The following is a 21115-nucleotide window of genomic DNA, read 5'->3' on the forward strand; positions in this document are numbered from 1 at the left end:
GGAGGTGGTGGTGGTGGTGGTGGTGGTGGCATCACCCACAGCCACCGTCCCCCACCCCATCACAGCCCCACATACCTGGTGCTTGGCCGGGAGGGACCCCCCGCGCTTGTACCAGGTGATGGTGGCCTGTCCCTGCCCGGCCACCACGCAGTCCAGGTCCAGGGTCTGTCCCTCGGTGACGGAGGATGCCGAGGACTCGATGCGGATGGGTGACGTGGCACCGGTGGCTGCGGGGCAGGGGGAAGGGTGAACGTCCCCAGTGGTCCCCAGCACCGGCACGGCCCCGTGCTCTGGAGGGGGGCACTCACAGTGGGATGGGTTGGCTCCATCATCAATGGTGACGACGAGCGACGTCTCCTGCGTGATGCCACCCGATGTCACCCTGCACACGTACTCCCCTGAATCGGCTGCTGTCACCTGGGGGATGCGCAGGCGCGAGCCCGACACCTCGAGGGGACAACGCGGGGACAAGTCAGCACCACGGAGCACAGAACAGGACAAACAGGGGGTGACCCCCCCCCCCGCCACCATGCACCCTACCTGGTGTCCGGCGGGCAGGGAGCCGCCGCGCTTGTACCACATCACGGTGGTGGGACCGGACCCTGCCACCACGCAGTTGAGGTCCAGGACCTGTCCCTCGGCGATGGCCGAGGACGAGGACTCGATGCGGAGGGGCTGGGAGACGCTGGAGGCTGCAGAGGAACGGGGGGTTTGGTGTTTGGCACCGGGGTGGCACCGGCTGTCCCCGCGCGCTGCCCTCCGGCTCGCACTCACGGTAATAGGCGCCGGCGCTGCTGGGCACGGTGACAATGACGGACGCCTCCTGCGTGGCGGTGCCCAGGGTCACCCTGCACACGTACTCCCCCGAATCGGCCACTGCCACCTGAGCGAGGCGCAGGCGGGTCCCCGCTACCTGCGGAGGTGACAAGATGGGGACACATCAATGTCTGATGTGGGGCTGCGCCCTGCGGGGTGATGCCACCCCCCCACCACCACCACCAGCACCGCTGCCCTACCTGGCTGTTGGGGGGCAGAGCCCCACCGCGCCGGTACCAGGTGACGTGGGGGTGCCCCTGCCCTGCCACCATGCAGTTGAGGTCCAGGGTCTGTCCCTCGGTGACGGCAGCGGACGAGGTCTCGATCCTCACCGGGGGGGTGACGCCAACGGCTGGGGGTCAATGGAGGAGTCAGCTCCGTGTCCCCATCGTGTCCCCGTGGCACCTCCCACCCGCCCCTGGTACCGTAGGAGGAGCCGGCGCCGGTCTGGATGGTGACGATGAGGGACGTCTCGTGTGGGATGCCGCCCGATGTCACCCTGCACACGTACTCCCCCGAGTCGGCCGCTGTCACCTGCGGGATGCGCAGGCGGGTGCCCGACACCTGGGGGGGGGGACACAAACATGAGGAGGGGGACACAGACCCCTCAAGCCCCCCAAAAATCACTTTTCCACCCCAAAACGCTCCTTTGGGCTTGAACAGGGCCACCTGGGTTTGAATGGGGCCACCTGGGTTTGAATGGGGCCACCTGGGTTTGAATGGGGACACCTAGGTTTGAATGGGGCCACCTGGGTTTGAATGGGGCCACCTGGGTTTGAATGAGGCCTCCTGGGTTTGAACGGGGCCACCGAGGTTTGAACGGGGCCACCGAGGTTTGAATGGGGCCACCAGGGCTTGCACGGGGCCATTGGCCAACCCCAACCACCCCCGCTGGTGCCATCCCCTCCATGTCCCCTACCTGGTGCTTGGCCGGCAGGGTCCCCCCGCGCTTGTACCAGGTGACCGTCGCCTGTCCCTGCCCGGCCACGATGCAGTTGAGGTCCAGGGTCTGTCCCTCGGCCACAGAGGAGGACGAGGACTCGATGCGCACCGGGGGGGTGACACCAGCAGCTGGGGACAGAGATGGAAGAGTCACCCCAAGGCCCCTGCGTGGTGCCTTGGCGCCGTGTCCGCTCCGCTCCCCGCTCACGGTAGGTGCTGGCCCCGCTGGGCTGGACGGTCACCGCGATGGAGGTCTCCTTGGTGCTGGCCCCGCTGGTCACCCGGCACACATACTCGCCCGAGTCGGCCGCTGTCACCTGCAGCAGCCGCAGCCGGGAGCCGGACACCTATGGGGAGGGGACATGGGGGTCAATGGGGGCACCAGTGCTTGCATGGGGCCATCTGGAATTGCACAAGGCCGCTTGAGCTTGCACAAGACACCTTGGCTTCCATGGACTACCTGGGCTTATATGGGGTCACTTGGTCTTCCATTGGGCACTTGGGCTTGAATGGGGCCACCTGGGCTTATATGGAGTCACTTGGTCTTCCATTGCCCACTTGGGTTTCAATGGGGCCACCTGGGCTTATATTGGGTCACTTGGTCTTCCATTGGCCATTTGGGCTTGAATGGGGCCACCTGGGCTTATATGGGGTCACCTGGTCTTCCATTCGGCACTTGGGCTTGAATGGGGCCACCTGGGCTTATATGGAGTCACTTGGTCTTCCATTGCCCATTTGGGTTTCAATGGGGTTACCTGGGCTTATATTGGGTCACTTGGTCTTCCATTGGCCACTTGGGCTTATATGGGGTCACTTGGTCTTCCACGGACCACCTGGATTTATATGAGGTTGCTTGGTCTTGTATGGGCAACATGGGCTTGCCTGGGACCACCTGACATTGCATGGTCCACCTGGGCTTGCATGGAGCCAACAGGAATTGAATGGAGCCACCAGGGCTTATATGGAGTCACCTGGTCTTGCATGGGCAACCTGGGCTTGAATGGGGCCATTTGGACTTGCATGGGCAACCTGGGCTTGAATGGGGCCATTTGGTCTTGCATGGGCAACCTGACCTTGAATGGGCCATCTGGGCTTATATGGGGCCACCAGGGCTTGCACGGGGCCACGGCTCAACCCCAACCACCCCCATTGGTGCCATCCCCTCCGTGTCCCCTACCTGGTGCTTGGCCGGGAGGGCCCCCCCCCGCCTGTACCAGGTGACGGTGGCCTGTGCGGGGCTGGCGATGACACAGTTGAGGTCCAGGCTCTGTCCCTCGGCCACGGGCGATGACAAGGACGAGGACTCGATGCGCAGCGGGGTCGTGCTGCCCGCGGCTGGGGACCGAGGGCGGTTACAGAGCACGGCCCCCCCACGCGTGACCCCCTAAGGGACACCGGGAGCCCGGGGATGGGCTCGCACACGGGGGCCTTCCGCAGGGAACGATTCCTCCCATTCCCAAAGCCACCACAGGACAATGGCACCCACCCACGGGCAACGGCCCCCGGCCCCTCCGCTCCCCACTCACGGTAGGTGCTGGCCCCGCTGGGCTGGACGGTCACCACGATGGAGGTCTCCTTGGTGCTGGCCCCGCTGGTCACCCGGCACACGTACTCACCGGAGTCAGCCGCTGTCACCTGCAGCAGCCGCAGCCGGGAGCCGGACACCTATGGGGAGGGGACATGGGGGTCACCGGGGTTATTTGGGCTTCCATGGGGCTGCTGGGGTTTGTACGGAGCCATTTGGGCCTCCACGGGCTACTTTGGGCTTGTGTGGGGCCACCAGAGCTTGATGTGGCCATTGGTGACCCCCAACCACCCCCGCTGGTGCCATCCCCTCCACGTCCCCTACCTGGTGCTTGGCCGGGAGGGACCCCCCCCGCTTGTACCAGGTGACGGTGGCCTGTGCGGGGCTGGCGATGACGCAGTTGAGGTCCAGGCTCTGTCCCTCGGCCACAGCAGAGGACGGGGACTCGATGCGCAGCGGGGTCGTGCTGCCCGGAGCTGGCAACCGAGGCAAGAGGGTGACACCGGTGACAACAGCAGCTCCCCACCGGCACGGGCACATGAGCCATGGTCCGTGCCCCCCCCCGCTGGCACTGTCACCCCTCCGGTCCCCACTCACGGTAGGTGCTGGCCCCGCTGGGCTGGATGGTGACCATCACCGCGCTCTCCTTGGTGCTGGCCCCGCTGGTCACCCGGCACACGTACTCACCGGAGTCAGCCGCTGTCACCTGCAGCAGCCGCAGCCGGGAGCCGGACACCTATGGGGAGGGGACATGGGGGTCACCGGGGGTATTTGGGCTTCCATGGGGCCACCAGGGCTTGCACGGGGCCATGCATCAACCCCAACCACCCCCATTGGTGCCATCCCCTCCGTGTCCCCTACCTGGTGCCTGGCTGGGAGGGTCCCCCCGCGCTTGTACCAGGTGACCGTCGCCTGTCCCTGCCCGGCCACCACGCAGTTGAGGTCCAGGCTCTGTCCCTCGGCCACGGTGGATGAAGAGGCATCGATGCGGATGGGGACACCCGAAGCTGGTGGCCCTGGGGGGAAGGTCAGAGCCATGAGCCCCCATGTGGGACCAGCACATCCCTGCTGGCCACCGAGCCTGGTCTCACCATAGGATGAGCCGGATCCGGCCACGACGGTGACAGTGACGGACGCCTCCCGGACGGTGGTCCCCAGGCTCGCCCGGCACACGTACTCCCCTGAGTCAGCCGCTGTGACATGGGGGACACGGAGCCGGGACCCTGAGACCTGCAGGTGGGGACATGCGCTGGTGTCACACAGGGGGCACAGGGCAGGTTGTGGGGTGCTGCCGGTGCCACCGGTGCTGCCGGTGCCCTACCTGGTGCCCAGTGGGCAGGGAGCCACCGCGCTTGTACCACGTCACGGTGGTGGCACCGGCTCCGGCCACCACGCAGTCAAGGTCCAGGGTCTGCCCCTCGGCGATGGATGGCGATGAGGACTCAATGCGCACGGGCGGTGCTGACCCTGCATGGGGGAAAAGGGGGGACACGGGTGGGTTGTGGCCCCCCAGAACCACCCCAAACCCCACTGATGCTCCGCACCCTCCTCACCTGGTACCACCACCACCTCGATGGCAGCGCGAGCCGTGCCCGCGGCGCTGGTGCCCACACAGAGGTAGATGCCCCCATCGGCCGCTGTCACGGTGGGGATGACCAGCGTGGCGATGTCACCGTGTTCGGTGCGGGACTGCGGCACAAGGGCGGGTGTGAGCGGCATCCGCGGTGCACACACACCCCAGCGAGCACCCAAGGGTGCCGGTGCCCAGCTCACCTGTGGCGGGAGGGTGCCCCCCTGCTTCTCCCAGGTGATGGTGGCGGTGGGTGACCCCGAAACCCGGCAGTAGAGCCGCACCGTGGAGCCCTCCTGCACCTCTGTCTGCTCCGGGCTCACCTGCACCTGCGGTGCATCGGCGCCTGTAGGGACAGGAGGGCACCGGGGGTGATGGGAGTGATGGGGACAACAGGGGATGAAGGGGAGGATGGAGGTGATGGGGGTCGTGGGGATGATGGGGACAATGAGGGGTGGTGGGGGCGATGGGGGGTGACAGGGATGATGGCAACACTGGGGATAGTGGGAATGATGGGGGTGTCTGGTGGATGATGGTAACGGTGGGATGATGGTGATGAGGGCAACGGACAATGGGAAATGACAGGGATGATGGTGATGGGGACAATGGGGGTGATGGGGACGATGGGGGTGATGGGGACAATGCAGATGATGGGGATGATGGAGATCAATGACAGGGATGATGAGGACCACAGGGGTGACAGGGATGACAGGGCCAAGGGGGGTGAGGTAGGCGACAACAGTGATGAGGATGATGGGGGTGACAGGGATGATGGGGATGCTGAGGATGACGGTGATGAGGGGGATGGCCAATGGAAGACGGCAGGGATAACAGGGATAATGGGGATGAGAGGGCTAACCAGGACAACGGGGACAGCACTCACCTTGCACATGGAGGAAGGCCCGTGCCGTGTGCTGCCCGGCGCTGCTGCGCGCCCGGCACATGTAGTGCCCTTCATCCGCCGGCTCCACGGCGCTGAACCGCAGCGTCCCGCCATGGACCACAGCCCGCGGCGGCAGCGCTCCTGCGGGGACACAGCCCGGGGTCACCCCCATCACCGCGTCCCCGAGCCCGGTACCGCAGTGAGCGCCCATCCCCGCAGGCACCTACCGAGCCACTCGAGGGTGGGCAGGGGGCTGCCGGTGCCCACGCAGCGGAACTCTGCCGGCTGCCCCGGTGCCACGCTCAGCTGCGCCGGCTCCACGGCGGCGGTGGGGGCTGCGGTGGTGCCGGCTGTGGTGACACCCGGGGTGGTGGGGGGGGGCTCAGGGCTGGCTGCCCCCCCCCCCCCCACCATGGTGCAGGAGCGGTGGGAAGCGGGGTGGGGGGCTGGCGTGGCGCGGTGCACAGTGGGGTGCACGGTGGAGCCCCGGCATGCAGTGGGTGGGGGGCAGCGCGTGGACCCCCCCCCAGACCCCTCCACAAGGGGACTTACCAGGTCTGTGCCCCTCCATAAACTCAACGGGGCCATAAAACATCTGAGTCTTGGAGGGTGCTGCAAGAGGATGCGGATGTCAGGGGAGCCCATCCCCTGGGCGTCTGGGCACTGCACTGACCCCAGTGACCCAGCCTCTGAGAGCCAAGTGTGCCCATCACCCCAGTATCTCCATGGTGGGTCTGCCCATCACCCTGGCATCTGGGCACCGAGCTTGCCCATCGCCCCAGTGCCTGGGCAGCCAGCAAGCCCATCATCCCAGCATCTAGGCACCCAGCATGCCCATCGCCTTGGTGTCTAAGCACCAAATGTGCCCATCACCCTGGCATCTGGGCAACGAGCCGACCCATCGCCGCAGTGTCTGGGCACCCGGAGGGCCCATCCCCCTGGTGTCTGGGTGCCAAGCCTGCCCCTCACTATGGCTTCACGGCACCAAGCGCACCCAGCGTCCGGTTGCCCATCACGTGTTGGCATCTGTGTGCTGGCCGTGCCCATCACCCCAGCCCCTTGGTGCCCATCACCCCGGTGCCTGGGCTCTAGGGTGCCCATCGCCGTGGCTCACCCTGCACGTAGAGCGTGGCGGTGCCCTCGTCCATGTCCAGCATGTTGGAGCCGGTGCAGACGTAGACGCCGGCGTCCTCGGGCCGCACGCGCCGCAGGGTCAGGATGCCATTGAAGTCCACAGCCCCGGCCGGCAGCGAGCCGTGGTTCTGCCGCGTCCACACCAGCGTGTAGGCAGGAGACTGGGGGGGAACGGGACAGGGGCAGGCCTGAGGCCACCAGGATGGGCACGCGCAAGAGGCTGCTGGGGCTGCACACCCACCCGGGCACCCATGGAGCACCCAGTGTGTGCCATAGAGGTACACGGGCACCCGAGGGTGTTTGGGGGGCCCATAGGGATGGCTGGGCACCCAAGGGTGTCTCTATGTCCTCCGGTACCCCATGGGCGCTCAAGAGTCCTCATGCATCCTGTGTGACCCGGTGGGCACCCAGGGGTGCCCTGCACAGCCCCATAGGCATCCAAGGGTGTTCCTGTGCCCTGTACATCCCCATGGGCACCCAGAGATGTCCCCATGCCCTGCACATCCCCATAAGCACCCAGGGGTGTCCCCATGCCCTGTACATCCCCATGGACACCCACGGTTGTCCCTATATGCTCCCGTGGGAGCCTAGGGGTGTCCCACAGAGATACCTGGGCACCCGAGGGTGCTTGGGGACCCATAGGACTGGCTGGGCACCCAGGGGTGTCCCCATGCCCTGCACATCCCCATGGGCACCCAGGGGTGTCCCCATGCCCTGCACATCCCCATGGGCACCCCTGGGTGTCCCCATGCCCTGCACATCCCCATGGGCACCCAGGGGTGTCCCCATGCCCTGCACAGCCCCATGAGCACCCAGGGGTGTCCCCATGCCCTGCATAGTCCCATGAGCACCCCTGGGTGTCCCCATGCCCTGCACATCCCCATGGGCACCCAGGGGTGTCCCCATGCCCTGCACATCCCCATGGGCACCCAGGGGTGTCCCCATGCCCTGCACATCGCCATGAGCACCCAGGGGTGTCCCCATGCCCTGCATAGCCCCATGCCCACCCAAAGGTGCCCCCATGCTCACCTTGCTCTTGGCCGTGCACACGAAGGTGACATCGGCCCCAGGCTTCACCCGCTGCACCCGCTTCTCCTCCACGGTGACGGTGATGGGTTTGCCGGGGGTCTCTGTGCCAAGGCAGGAGAGCTCAGCCCCGCTCCACCCCCTTACCCCCCCACCCCCCGGGGGACCGTGACCCACCGGTGACGATGACCTCGGCGCGGCTGGCGTTGCTGTGCCGCAGGTTGCGGCAGGAGCAGATGTAGACACCGGCTTCGGAGGGCTGGATGCTGGCAAAGTGCAGCTCCTCACCTTGGGGGGGGGGACACACATGTGTATGACACCCCACATCCCCCCCCCCAGCCTTGGGGACACCCCAGTGCCACCCCATACCTTGCTGCCGGCTCTGGGCGCCCTCGGGGAGGGGTCTCCCATCTTCCCGTGCCCAGTGGTAGTAGAAGGGGGGGTCCCCGGTGGCCTGGCACCGCAGGGTGACGGCGCTGCCCTGGGCCACCGCGGTGCGCGGCGGGTGCACGCGGACGGCCAGCGGCACCGGGGGGCCCACCGGGACACAGCCCTGCCCGGGCACCGATGGGTCACCCACATAGCCGGGGGCGCAGCTGCGGGGACAAGGGGTGAGGAGGGGTTGAGGGGTGCATTGGGGTGCATATACTGGGGGGGAATGGCAAGAGGGGTGTATTGGGGGGTATTTGGGGTGAGTGTATCAGGGTTCTTATATTGGGGTGACTCTGTTGGGTTGGGTATATTGGGGTGAGTGTATGAGGGTGTATGTATTGGGGTGACGCTATTGGGTTGGGAATATTGGGGTGAGTATAACAGGGTCCATATATTGGGGTGACTCTATTGGGTTGGGTATATTGGGGTGAGTGTATCAGGGTGGGTGTGTTGGGGTGGAAATACTGGGATGCCTATGTCAGGGTGAGCGTATTAGAGTGCATATATTCGGGTGCGCTCATAGGGATGGGTATATGGGGTATATTGGGGTTCATGTATTGGGGTGACTATACTGGGATGGGTAGGTCAGGGTGGGTATATTGGGGTTCAAATAATAGGCTGAGTACATTGGGGTGAGCATATTGGGGTGAGGACATTAGGGTAGATATGTCGGGGTGCATATATCAAGATAAACTCATAGAGATGACTCTATTGGTGAGGGTATATCATGGTTCACATATTGGGGTGGGTCCAGCGGGGTGAGTGTATTGGGGGGCATATATTGGGGTGAGCACGTAGGTATGGGTCTATTAGAGTGGGTCTACTGGGTTGCGTATATTGGGGTGAGTATATCAGGGTTCAAATATTGGGGTGAGTATATCGGGGTGGGTATAGTGGGGTGAGCACTTTGGGGTGGGTATGTCGAGGTGCATATATCGGGGTGAGTCCATCAGGTTGCATGTATTGGGGTGAGCTCATAAGGGTGAGTATTTTGGGGTGGGTATATCAGGGTGAGTATATCAGGGTGGGTCTATTGGGGTGAATGCAGCAGGAGAACATTGGGGTGAGCCCATCAGGGTGGGGTTTGAGGGTGTGTTTTTGGGGGTAAGTACATGGGATGACCCCCATCGGGATGGGTTTGGGAGTGGGTACATGGGGTGAGCCCATCAGGGTGGGTTTGGGGGTGTGTTTTGGGGGTGGGTACATGGGGTGAGCCCATCGGGGTGGGTTTGGGGGTGTGTTTTGGGGGTGGGTACATGGGGTGACCCCATTAGGGTGGGTTTGAGGGTGTGTTTTGGGGGTGGGTACATGGGGTGACCCCATTAGGGTGGGTTTGGGAGTGGGTACATGGGGTGGGTTTGGGGGTGTGTTTTGGGGGTGGGTACATGGGGTGACCCCATCGGGGTGGGTTTGGGGGTGTGTTTTGGGGGTGGGTACATGGGGTGACCCCATTAGGGTGGGTTTGAGGGTGTGTTTTGGGGGTGGGTACATGGGGTGACCCCATCGGGGTGGGTTTGGGGGTGTGTTTTGGGGGTGGGTACATGGGGTGACCCCATCGGGGTGGGTTTGGGGGTGTGTTTTGGGGGTGGGTACATGGGGTGAGCCCATCGGGGTGGGTTTGGGGGTGTGTTTTGGGGGTGGGTACATGGGGTGAGCCCATCGGGGTGGGTTTGGGAGTGGGTACATGGGGTGGGTTTGGGGGTGTGTTTTGGGGGTGGGTACATGGGGTGACCCCATTAGGGTGGGTTTGAGGGTGTGTTTTGGGGGTGGGTACATGGGGTGACCCCATCGGGGTGGGTTTGGGGGTGTGTTTTGGGGGTGGGTACATGGGGTGACCCCATTGGGGTGGGTTTGGGGGTGTGTTTTGGGGGTGGGTACATGGGGTGAGCCCATCGGGGTGGGTTTGGGGGTGTGTTTTGGGGGTGGGTACATGGGATGACCCCATTAGGGTGGGTTTGGGAGTGGGTACATGGGGTGGGTTTGGGGGTGTGTTTTGGGGGTGGGTACATGGGGTGAGCCCATCGGGGTGGGTTTGGGGGTGTGTTTTGGGGGTGGGTACATGGGGTGACCACATCGGGGTGGGTTTGGGGGTGTGTTTTGGGGGTGGGTCTATCGCACGTGTTTGGGGTGCGGGTGCTCACCGCTCGCAGTACTGCCCCGTGTATCCCGGCTCACAGGCGGTGCAGCGGTACCCACCACCCTCCAAACTCTCACAGGTCCTGGAGAACCTGGATGGGGACACATGGATGAGGTGGGGACATGTGTCCGTCCCCCCCCCCCACAGCACCCCCATCTCCCCCCAGCCCAGCAGCGGCACTCACTGGTTCTCGGGGTACGGGAGGGGACATGCACAGGGCTGGCAGTCCTCGGGGGTACCAGCGGTAGCATCCCCATAGAACCCAGGGGCACATTGGTCACAGAAGTCCCCTGCTGTGTTGTGCAGGCATCCCTGGGGGGGACACACACACACAATGGGGGGGTCAGGGTTGGGATGACACCCCCGGACCCCCCAAAAACCTGCTCAATGTGAAGCCTTACGGAGCAGACGCCACTCTCGGGGTGGCAGCTCTCGGAATGCCCGTTGCACTCGCAGAGCTCACAGTGCCCCAGGTACAGCCCCCCCCCGGTGCGGGTGTAACCGGGGGCACAATCCTGGTTGGGAGAGGAAGAAAAAGAGGGGGGTTCAGTGTTATGACACCCCCGAAACACCCCTGGGAAGGGTTGTGGGGATGGAGGGGGATGCTGGGGGATGCAGGGGGATGCTGGGGGATGCAGGGGGATGCAGGGGGATGCAGGGGGATGCTGAGGGATGCAGGGGGATGCAGGGGGATGCTGGGGGATGCAGGCGGATGCAGGGGGATGCTGGGGGATGCAGGCGGATGCAGGGGGATGCTGAGGGGTGCAGGGAGATGCAGGGGGATGCTGGGGGATGCAGGGGGATGCAGGGGGATGCTGAGGGATGCAGGGGGATGCAGGGGGATGCAGGCGGATGCAGGGGGATGCAGGGGGATGCAGGGGGATGCTGGGGGATGCTGGGGGATGCAGGGGGATGCAGGCGGATGCAGGCGGATGCAGGGGGACGCTGAGGGGTGCAGGGAGATGCAGGGGGATGCTGATGGATGCAGGGGGATGCTGAGGGATGCAGGGGGATGCTGGGGGATGCAGGCGGATGCAGGGGGATGCTGAGGGATGCTGAGGGATGCAGGGGGATGCAGGGGGATGCTGAGGGATGCAGGGGGATGCAGGCGGATGCAGGGGGATGCAGGGGGATGCAGGGGGATGCTGGGGGATGCTGAGGGATGCAGGGGGATGCAGGCGGATGCAGGCGGATGCAGGGGGACGCTGAGGGGTGCAGGGAGATGCAGGGGGATGCTGATGGATGCAGGGGGATGCTGGGGGATGCAGGCGGATGCAGGGGGATGCTGAGGGATGCAGGGGGATGCAGGGGGGTGCTGAGGGATGCAGGGGGATGCAGGGGGATGCTGAGGGATGCAGGGGGATGCAGGGGGATGCTGGGGGATGCAGGGGGATGCTGAGGGATGCTGTGGGATGCAGGCGGATGCAGGGGGATGCAGGGGGATGCAGGGGGATGCTGGGGGATGCTGAGGGATGCAGGGGGATGCAGGCGGATGCAGGCGGATGCAGGGGGACGCTGAGGGGTGCAGGGAGATGCAGGGGGATGCTGATGGATGCAGGGGGATGCTGGGGGATGCAGGCGGATGCAGGGGGATGCTGAGGGATGCAGGGGGATGCAGGGGGGTGCTGAGGGATGCAGGGGGATGCAGGGGGATGCTGAGGGATGCAGGGGGATGCAGGGGGATGCTGGGGGATGCAGGGGGATGCTGAGGGATGCTGAGGGATGCAGGGGCTCACCTGGCAGGACAGCCCGTGGTACCCGGGCGGGCAGCGGCATTCCTCCACCTCAAGGGCTGGGGGGAGGCCGGGCTGGGGGGGCACCGCCACGTCCATGGAGACATCAGCGATGCCGGATGCAGCCGTGCTGGTGGAGTAGGTGGCTCGGATGAGGATCTCATCCAGGTCGGCCAAAGCCATCAGGAGATGCTCCCGTGTCGCCGGTTGTCCATCCGGGCGCTGCCAGTATTGCTGCGGGCAGGGGGGTGTCAGGGGGGTGTCAGGGGGTGTCGGGGGGGACACGGGGGCTCTGCAGGTCACCAGGGACCCCTCCTACCTCCCGGAATACGATCTCGAAGGCCTTGGGGGTGCCTGGGGGCAGGTCGGGCTGATGGGCCACCAGAGTGATGTCGTTGCCCTGTGGGGACAGGGGGGACAGAAGGGGTTAAGGGGGGGTCCTGGTGTCACCCTGTGGTGTCCCCTTGACCCTGGCACCCCCGTACCGTGATCTGGATGTCGGCGTCAGGCAGGGGGGCTCCCTGTCCCCCCGGGGTGTAGGTGAGGGTGTAGCGGAGGCGTCCGCCGTAGGAGCCCACCTATGGGGAGATGGCGGGATGGGATCGGGATTGGGATGGGGAAAAGGATTGGGATGGGAAGGCGAAGGGGAAGAGTTAGATGGGGATAGGGATGGGGATGGGATGGGATTGGGAATGGGCAGGTCAGGCTAGGGATGTGGATAGGAACAGGATGGGATGGGAATGGGGAGGGGCAGGATGGGAATGAAATGGGGATGGGGATGTGTATGGGATGGGATGGGTTGGGAATGGACAGGACAGGATAGAGATGTGGATGGGAACAGGATGGGAACAGGAAAGGGAAGGGGCAGGACAGGATGGGAATGGGGAAAGTGAAGGCAGAGGAAGAAGAAAAGGAAGAGGGAGAGGGAGAGGAAGGGGATGGAGAGAGAGAGAAGGAATGGGAAAGGGAAAGGGAGAGGATTGGAGTGGGGATGGGGACAGGGAAGGGGATGAGGTAGGGATGAGGAAGGAAAAGGGGCAAAGGGAAAAGGGGGGAGGGAAAAGGGGGGAGGGAAAGGGGGGAAAGGAAAAGGGGGGAGGCAGGGGACAAAGGAGGCTCCGGCAGAGCTCCCGGAGCACCCCTGTCCCTGGGGGGGGCACCCCATCACCTTGTCCCCTTGGTAGGGGGGCGGCAGCTGCCAGTAGTAGGAGTCGGGGGGCAGGTCCCCGAAGCGGCCGTAGCTGAGGCGGGGCTGGGGGGGCCCCGGCTGCACCGTGAAGCCGGAGCCCACGCGGGTGCTGCGCTGCCGGTTCACCAGCGTGAAGCCCTGCGCGTCCCCGGCACCGAACCGAGTCTGCACCTATGGAGGGGGGGTAACGGGTGAGCAAGGGACTGGGGACACTGGGGACACCATGGGGATACCATGGGGACACCATGGGGATACCATGGGGACACCATGGGGATACCATGGGGACACCATGGGGATACAATGGGGACGCAATGGGGACACCATAGGGACACAATGGGGATACAATGAGGATGCAATGGGGACAATGGGGATGCAATGGGCACACCATGGGCACACAATGGGGACACCATGGGGGCACAATGGAGACACAATGGGAAAACACTGGGGACACCATAGGGACACAATGGGGACACTGGGGACACCATGGGGATGCAATGGGGACACCATGGGGACAAAATGGAGACACAATGGGGACACTGGGGACACCATGGGGATGCAATGGGGACACCATGGGGACACCATAGGGACACAATGGGGAAGCAGGGAGACACAATGAGGACACAATGGAGACACAATGGGGACACACTGGGGGCACAACTGGGACACACTGGGGGCACAATGGGGACACAATGGGGACACAATGGGGACACAATGGGGACACTGGGGACACCACGGGCACACAATGGGGACATCATAGGGACACTGGGGACACCATGGGGACACCATAGGGATGCAATGGGGACACAGGGAGACACAATGGGGACACAATGGAGACACAATGGGGACACACTGGGAACACTGTGGACACCATGGGGACACAATGGGGACACCATAGGCACGCAATGGAGACGCAATGGGGACACAATGGGGACACAATGGAGACACAAGAGGGACACCATGGGGCCAAGGGGGGTCACTCACGGTGCCGCGGGCATAGCCGGTGCTGGCGCAGTGCTGCACGATGCCCATGCAGAAGCAGGGCAGGCACCCGGCCGCCTCGGCCGCGCTCAGGTGGAAGTGATGGGGCCGGCAGGAGGCACAGCGGGGCCCCTCCACGTTGGCCTGTGCAGGGGAGGGTGACGCACGTCAGGGGTGACATCGCCCTCGGGGCTTGAGGACACGCGGACGGGGGCACCGGGCTCACCTTGCAGTGGCACTGCCCATTGGCATCGCAGCCCTCGCCGGTGCTGCCGCGTGGGTCACATTGGCACTGCCCCACGGGGACACCCGGCTCTGGGGGGGGGGACACACACACGCAGTGGTTAACGTGACCCCCATCGGTGCCACCACCACGTCCCCTTTGCTTTGACACTCACCTCGGCACGGCTCCCCCCGCAGCGGGTCCCCCACGTACCCGGGCGAGCACCTACAGGGGGGTCACCAATAAGAAGAGCCAATGGGGGGGGTTACACCCCATAAATCACCCCACATCCCCCCCCCCACCAGGGTCCCCTGGTACCTCTGGCACTGGCGCCCGCTGTGCCCCGGGGCGCAGGCGCTGCAGGTTGGCTGCCCATCCGTGTCTTCAAAGCAGGTCTTGGTCACCCTATGGAGGGATAAAGGGATGGGTGAGACCCCATTGGTGTCCCCAGGGACGGAGGGGACATGGGGGGTGGCACCTACTGGCTTTCCCCATGGGGTCCGTGGCAGGGACAGGGCTGGCAGTCGCCCGCGGTGCCGCGGGTGGCATCGCCGTAGTAGCCGGGTTGGCACTTGTCACATTGGGGACCCTCGGTGTGATCCCGGCAGCCCTGCAGAGGAGGATGCAGGCAGTGGGGTGCCGCTGGCACGGCCATGGCGGTGCCGGGGGGGGTCCCCACGCTGTCCCCAGCTCACCTGGCAGACGCCGCTCTCGGGGTGGCACTCGGCGGCGTGGCCGTGGCACTGGCAGGGCTCACAGGTGCCCAGGTAGAGCCCGGCGCTGCTGCGGGTGTACCCGGTGTCGCAGTCCTGCGGTGGGGACACGGGGACGAAGGGGGGGGGTGACGCGGCCGCTGCTGGGGGTGCCCGGTGCTGGGGAGGGGGCTCGGGGGGGGGGGGGGGGCTCACCTGGCAGGAGGCCCCCCGGTACCCGGCCGGGCACGTGCAATCCTCCACCTCCAGCGCCGGCGGGCGCCCGGTGGCGTGCGGCACCGCCACGTCCAGGGTGACATCGGACAGCCTGCGGAGAGACGGCCCGTCCCCACTGCCCGGCCTGCCCGCGGCCACGTGTCCCCGTGTCCCTATAGCCACGTGTCCCCATGCACCCATATCCCAATGTCCCTGTGTCCCCATATCCCCATTTCCCCATGGACCCATGGCCCCATAGCCGCATGTCCCTGTATCCCCATATCCCCACCTCCCCGTGCACCCATATCACCATGTCCCTGTGTCCCCATATCCCTATGTCCTCATGCACCCATATCCCCATGTCCTTGTGCCCCCATCTTCCCATGACCCCCTCTCCTAATGACCCCATAGCCCCATGTACCCCTGTCCCTGTATCCCTATATCCACGTCCCCAACTCCCCATGTCCCCATGTTTCATGTCCCTGCATCCCCATCTCCCCATGTCCCTATGTCCCCCTATCCCTATATCCAAATGTCCCCAACTCCCCGCATCCCTGTGCCCCCATGTCCCTATGTTCCATGTCTCTGTGTCCCCATGTCCCATGTTCCCATATCCCCATGTCCCTGTGTCCCCATATTCCCATCTCCCCATGACCCCGTGTCCCCATGACCCCCTATCCCTATATCCACGTGTCCCCATCTCCCCATATCCCCATGTCCCTGTGTCCCCATATCCCCATGTCCCCATGTCCTTGTGTCTCCATCTCCCCCTGACCTCATGTCCCCATGTCCCCCTATCCCTATACCCACGCGTCCCCATCTCCCCATATCCCGATGTCCCGCATCCCCGGCACCTGCTCTCCTCCGGCTGCTCCGCGTAGGACGCCCGGATCATGAAGAGGTCGACATCGGCCAGCGCCATCAGCAGATGCTCCCGGGTGGCCTCGCGCCCATCCGCCCTGCGCCAGGCGCGCTGCGGCACAACCGGAGGGGGTGACCACGGCGTGTCCCGTCCGTCCCCCCCATCGCAGGCTCAGGGGACACAGGGGCCGGCCCTCACCTCGCGGATGGGCACGGTGACGGCGGTGGGGATGCCGGCGGGGATGCCGGTGTCGGAGAAGTGCTCCAGGAGGATGCCGTTGCCCTGCAGCAGGACGTGGGGCTGGCGCGGCAGCGGCTGTGCCCCGGCCGGCGCGCGGTGCGTCACCGTGAACCGCAGCTCGCCGCCGTACGATGTCACCTGCGGGGGGGACGTGAGGCTCAGCCGGGCACGGGGGGCACCCACTGCGTCCCCCCCATCCCGGCCCCGGTACCTTGTCCCCGGCGAAGGCTGCGGGCAGCACCCAGTAGTAGACATCGCGGGGCAGCGCATGGAAGGTGTCGAAGAGCAGCTCCCGCGGCGAGGAGAAGCGGGCGCCGGCACCCACCGGCTGCGCCCCGGCTGCCGTGGCCAGGGACAGCGGCGCCGTGTCCTCGGCGGTGAGTGCGACCTGGAGCGGGGCAGGGAACGGGCTCGGTGCGGGAGCGGCACGGCACGGCGCGACATGGCACAGCGTGGGGTAGCACAGCAGCACCGCACGTGGCACGGCATGGTGCTACATGGCATAATGGCAATGCATGGCGTGGCACGGCACGGTATTATATGGCATAACGGCAATGCATGGCATGGCATGGAATGGTGCTGTATGGCATAACGGCAGTGCATAGCATGGCACAGCATGGTGCTACATGGCATAATGGCAATGCATGGCACAGCACAGCGTGGTGCTACATGGCGTAACATAGCAATGCATGGCACGGCACAGCGTGGTGCTATGTGGCATAACAGCAACGCATGGCATGGCACAGCATGGTGCTATGTGGCATAACAGCAACACATGGTGTGCCACAACATGGCCCTATATGGCATAACGGCAATGCATGGCATGGCACGGCATGGCGCTATATGGCATAACGGCAATGCACGGCATGGCACAGCACAACCTGGCACAGCATAGCTATGCATGACAATGCCATTTCAGCGCAACATGGCATGGCACAGCGTGGCACAGTGAGGCAGGGCATGGCACGGCACGGCATGGCATGGCAAGACACTCTACGGCGTGATTTGGACCAACACGGCAGGGCACGGCACAACGTGACATGAGACGGCACAACACTGCAAGGCCATGGGACATAAATCATTATAGATCATGCTAAGGCACGGCATGGCAAGGGACGGCACGGCAAGACGCAGCGTATAATGGCACGGCACGGCTCGACATGCCTGGTGCGGCACAACATGGAATGCAACGGTCGAGCAGGGCCTGATATGGAACCAAATGGCACTAAACGGCACGGCACGGCTAACAAGGCACGGCACGGCCCGGCCCGACGCCCGTGGTGGTACCTGGTGTCGGCTCCAGGCGGAGCTGGCGCAGTGCCGCGAGACGCCCATGCAGAAGCAGGGCAGGCAGCCCTCGGCGTTGGCCGCGCTCAGGTGGAATGTGCCGGCGGCACAGGAGTCGCAGAGCCGGCCCCGCACGTTGGGCTGCGGCAATGGGGGGCACGGGGGTTACAGGGGGGGTTATGGGGGGTATGGGGGGGGGGGGGCTGGGGAGGATTGGACCAGTTTGGGGCTGGGGGGTGGTTGATTGGGTGCGACGATGGGGTCAAACTGGGTGCTATGGGGCATTGGACTGGGAACCCCAGAGATTGGATTGGTGCCATAGCTGGGGTCAGACTGCGTCCCATGGGGGTTGGACTGAGTGCTATGGGGCAGGGGTGGACTGGGTGCTGAGGGGGGGGTGCGGATTGGGTACCCCAGGGATAAGACTGGGTGCTATAGGGGGGTTGGATGGTGCTGGGGGGATCAGACTGGGCACCCCAGGGATCAGATTGGGAGCTGTAGCCAGGGTCAGAGCGGGTGCCATGGGGGATTGGACTGGGAACCCCAGGGCTCCCACTGGGCGCTATTGGGGATCCCACTGTGTGCAGGGGGGAACAGGAGCCCCCATCCCCGCCGTCCCAGCGCCCTGCCCTCACCTTGCACCGACACGTGCCACCATCCTCATCCTTGCCCCCGCGGGCATCACACTTGATGAGCTCCTGACCTGCAGTGGGCAGCAACGGTGAGGGCAGGAGGCACCCATGGGTGGGGGGGGGAGCACCCATAGGGCAGGGGTTCACCCCACAACTCACCGATCGGGGTGCACTTGCCGCCCGGTTGGATGGGGTCTCCCTCATAGCCTGGGGCGCACCTATGGGGATGGGGGTGATGGGTTAGGGGGTGGTTCTCTGGTGTTGGGGGGGGGGTGTTGAGGGACCCCCCAACCCTGTCACCTCTCGCAGCGGCGCCCGGCGTAACCGGGTGCGCAGGCGTCACACGTGGCTTGTCCATCGGTGTCCAGGAAGCACGAGTCCGAAAACCTGCGGTGACAGCGACAGGGATGCACCAGGGGATGGTGACATCTTATGGGGGGTCTGGGGGGGGGGTCCGGGGGTTCCCCAGGGGCTGTCACCCACCTCCGAGCCTGCTCCGTGTAGGGACAGGGACACGGGTGACAGGCGCTGGCCGTGCCCTTGGTGGCATCGCCGAAGAAGCCGGGTTTGCACTTCTCGCACTGGGGACCCTCGGTGTTGTGCTGGCAGTTCTGGGGGGGACACAGACGCGGCACGGGGTGGGGGGGCGTGCGGTGACACCAAACCACGTCCCCATCCCCTTGTCACCCCGCTCCTCACCAGGCAGTGCCCAAACACGGGGTCGCAGGTGCTGGAGTGTCCATGGCAGCCGCAGCCGGAGCACGTCCCCAGGTAGGGTCCCTTTGTCACCCGCTCGAAGCGGCTGGCACAGCGCTGGCACGACAGCCCCGTGTAGCCCACGGGGCACCTGGGGACACAGCGGTGTGATGGTGCCGTCGTGGTTGGTGGTGGCACCGAGCCTGGCACCTCGCTGCGAGCATCACCTGCACTCCTCGACGTCTCCGGCTGGCCCCAGGCCGGTGTCGGTGGTGCTGGTGGTGTCCATGGCCACGTCGCTGAGCCCCACGCTGGCCATGCGCCCGTCGTACACCGCGCGGATGAAGATGCCCTCCAGGTCCTGCAGCACCAGCAGCAGCAGCTCCCGGCTCACCGGAGCGCCCTCCTCGTCCTCCCAGCGGTCCTGTGGGGACGGTGACACCAGCGTCACCCCGCAGTGATGGTAACACTGGCATTACCCACCTGACACCACCAGCACCCACCCATCACCAGCATCACCATCACCCACCCATCACCACAACCATCACCATCACCGCGACTGTCACCCAACCACCATCACTGCTACCATGCTCCCACCATCACACTTTCACCGACACCATCACACACCCATCACCACCGGCATCACTCGCGGACCATCACCCTTTCACCACCAGCATCACCCTCCCACCACCACCCTTCCTTCCTCCACCACCATTAACCACCCATCACCATCACTGACCCCCCCCACCTTCACCATCACCACCATCACCCACACACTGTCACTGCCACTGCCACCAACCTCCCACCCACCACCACCAGCATCACCATTACCCATCCACCATCACAACCACGATGCTCCCACCCTTCCACCACCATCACCCCCACCACCCGTGCCGGTCCCCCCACCTCGGTGAAGGGCACGTGCCGCCGGTTGAGGACGTCGGGTTGGGTGTCCCCATCGCGTGCCCGCAGCTGCCGCCCGTGGCCCCGCAGGAGCACATCGGGGTGTGTGGTGGGCTCGGGGGGGCCGCGTCCCAGCCGGTACCGCACCCCATAGCTCAGCGCTCCCCCGTAGGCATCCACCTGCAGCACCGCGAGCTGTCAGCAGCCACCACACCGGCGTCCCCAGCCCCAAACCCACCCCAGTGTCACCAATCCCCATCCCCGTCACCACCCCGGCATCACCTTGTCCCCAAGGAATGAATCCGGCAGCGCCCAGAAGGCATCGAGGGCCAGGAAGCGTCGGGACAGATCCAGGAGCTGGAATTCCTCAGAACCCACATCCACGTGGAGCTGCGTGGCCGAGAGCACCGGTGGGGACGGCGCCGCCGGCACCGTCACGTTGACACCTGCGAGGAGATGCTCAGCCCCTGCCGTGCCCCTTGTCCCCTGTCCCTTGTCCCCATCGCTCACCCTTGAAGTCGTCGGGGCGGTCGAAGCGCAGGTGCAGGCGGTGCCGGTGCCGGGCGGTGGCGCGGCAGGAGGTGGTGACACCGAAGCAGAAGCAGGGCAGGCAGCGGGATGTCCCCGTCACCTCGAAGTGGCCCTCGGGGCACGGCCCTGCGGAGGGAGGGACACAGTGGGTGATGGTGACAGCGGCATGGCGGAGGGGAGGGGACAGCGGGGAGGGATGCTCACCGGGCCGGGTGACGGTGAGGATGCTGTCGGGGATGCCGAACACCATGCCCAGGGTGTTGATGGCCTCGCAGGTGTAGGCACCTTGGTCGGATTCTTTCACGTCGCGGATGGTCAATGTGCCCTGGCCGGCCTCGCTCACAATTGACACCCTGCATGGCACGACTGGCACCAAGCGCCCAGGACACCGGGACGCACCGGTACACCCGGTACACCCAGCACACCCAGCACACAGGCGCACTGGAGCACCTGGTACACCCAGCACAC

The 21115-nt window shown here is 65.1% G+C and overlaps 1 protein-coding gene across 3 annotated transcripts in view; it reads right to left on the reverse strand.

Moving 5' to 3' along the window:
• The window catches only part of HSPG2 (heparan sulfate proteoglycan 2), a 43017-nt gene that overhangs the window by 15340 nt on the left and 6562 nt on the right, over positions 1-21115 (reverse strand). Inside the window, exons 11-62 of one of the 3 annotated variants that reach the window (XM_065664400.1) lie at positions 20852-21000; positions 20627-20773; positions 20399-20562; positions 20120-20296; positions 19441-19637; positions 19217-19364; positions 19001-19128; positions 18818-18904; positions 18677-18735; positions 18521-18588; positions 17886-18026; positions 16810-16986; positions 16557-16736; positions 16351-16469; positions 15497-15608; positions 15284-15397; positions 15071-15198; positions 14907-14993; positions 14764-14813; positions 14592-14680; positions 14369-14509; positions 13367-13558; positions 12684-12776; positions 12518-12598; positions 12202-12432; positions 10867-10980; positions 10650-10777; positions 10470-10556; positions 8266-8492; positions 8074-8184; positions 7900-8000; positions 6851-7031; positions 6289-6348; positions 5964-6086; positions 5737-5877; positions 5057-5199; positions 4837-4972; positions 4605-4750; positions 4375-4513; positions 4145-4299; positions 3881-4019; positions 3608-3759; positions 3285-3423; positions 2936-3093; positions 1967-2105; positions 1736-1887; positions 1242-1380; positions 1017-1168; positions 775-913; positions 541-692; positions 309-447; positions 76-227 (exon numbers count right to left, since the gene is read on the reverse strand). In XM_065664400.1, coding sequence (XP_065520472.1) covers positions 76-227; positions 309-447; positions 541-692; positions 775-913; positions 1017-1168; positions 1242-1380; positions 1736-1887; positions 1967-2105; positions 2936-3093; positions 3285-3423; positions 3608-3759; positions 3881-4019; positions 4145-4299; positions 4375-4513; positions 4605-4750; positions 4837-4972; positions 5057-5199; positions 5737-5877; positions 5964-6086; positions 6289-6348; positions 6851-7031; positions 7900-8000; positions 8074-8184; positions 8266-8492; positions 10470-10556; positions 10650-10777; positions 10867-10980; positions 12202-12432; positions 12518-12598; positions 12684-12776; positions 13367-13558; positions 14369-14509; positions 14592-14680; positions 14764-14813; positions 14907-14993; positions 15071-15198; positions 15284-15397; positions 15497-15608; positions 16351-16469; positions 16557-16736; positions 16810-16986; positions 17886-18026; positions 18521-18588; positions 18677-18735; positions 18818-18904; positions 19001-19128; positions 19217-19364; positions 19441-19637; positions 20120-20296; positions 20399-20562; positions 20627-20773; positions 20852-21000 — 7003 coding nt within the window. Of the gene's footprint in view, positions 1-75; positions 228-308; positions 448-540; positions 693-774; positions 914-1016; positions 1169-1241; positions 1381-1735; positions 1888-1966; positions 2106-2935; positions 3094-3284; positions 3424-3607; positions 3760-3880; positions 4020-4144; positions 4300-4374; positions 4514-4604; positions 4751-4836; positions 4973-5056; positions 5200-5736; positions 5878-5963; positions 6087-6288; positions 6349-6850; positions 7032-7899; positions 8001-8073; positions 8185-8265; positions 8493-10469; positions 10557-10649; positions 10778-10866; positions 10981-12201; positions 12433-12517; positions 12599-12683; positions 12777-13366; positions 13559-14368; positions 14510-14591; positions 14681-14763; positions 14814-14906; positions 14994-15070; positions 15199-15283; positions 15398-15496; positions 15609-16350; positions 16470-16556; positions 16737-16809; positions 16987-17885; positions 18027-18520; positions 18589-18676; positions 18736-18817; positions 18905-19000; positions 19129-19216; positions 19365-19440; positions 19638-20119; positions 20297-20398; positions 20563-20626; positions 21001-21115 lie in introns of all 3 variants that reach the window. The other 2 variants (XM_065664399.1, XM_065664401.1) reach the window with 2 other exon arrangements.

The sequence above is a fragment of the Lathamus discolor genome, unplaced genomic scaffold (genome assembly GCF_037157495.1).
Source record: "Lathamus discolor isolate bLatDis1 unplaced genomic scaffold, bLatDis1.hap1 Scaffold_170, whole genome shotgun sequence".
Taxonomy (NCBI): Eukaryota; Metazoa; Chordata; class Aves; order Psittaciformes; family Psittacidae; genus Lathamus; species Lathamus discolor.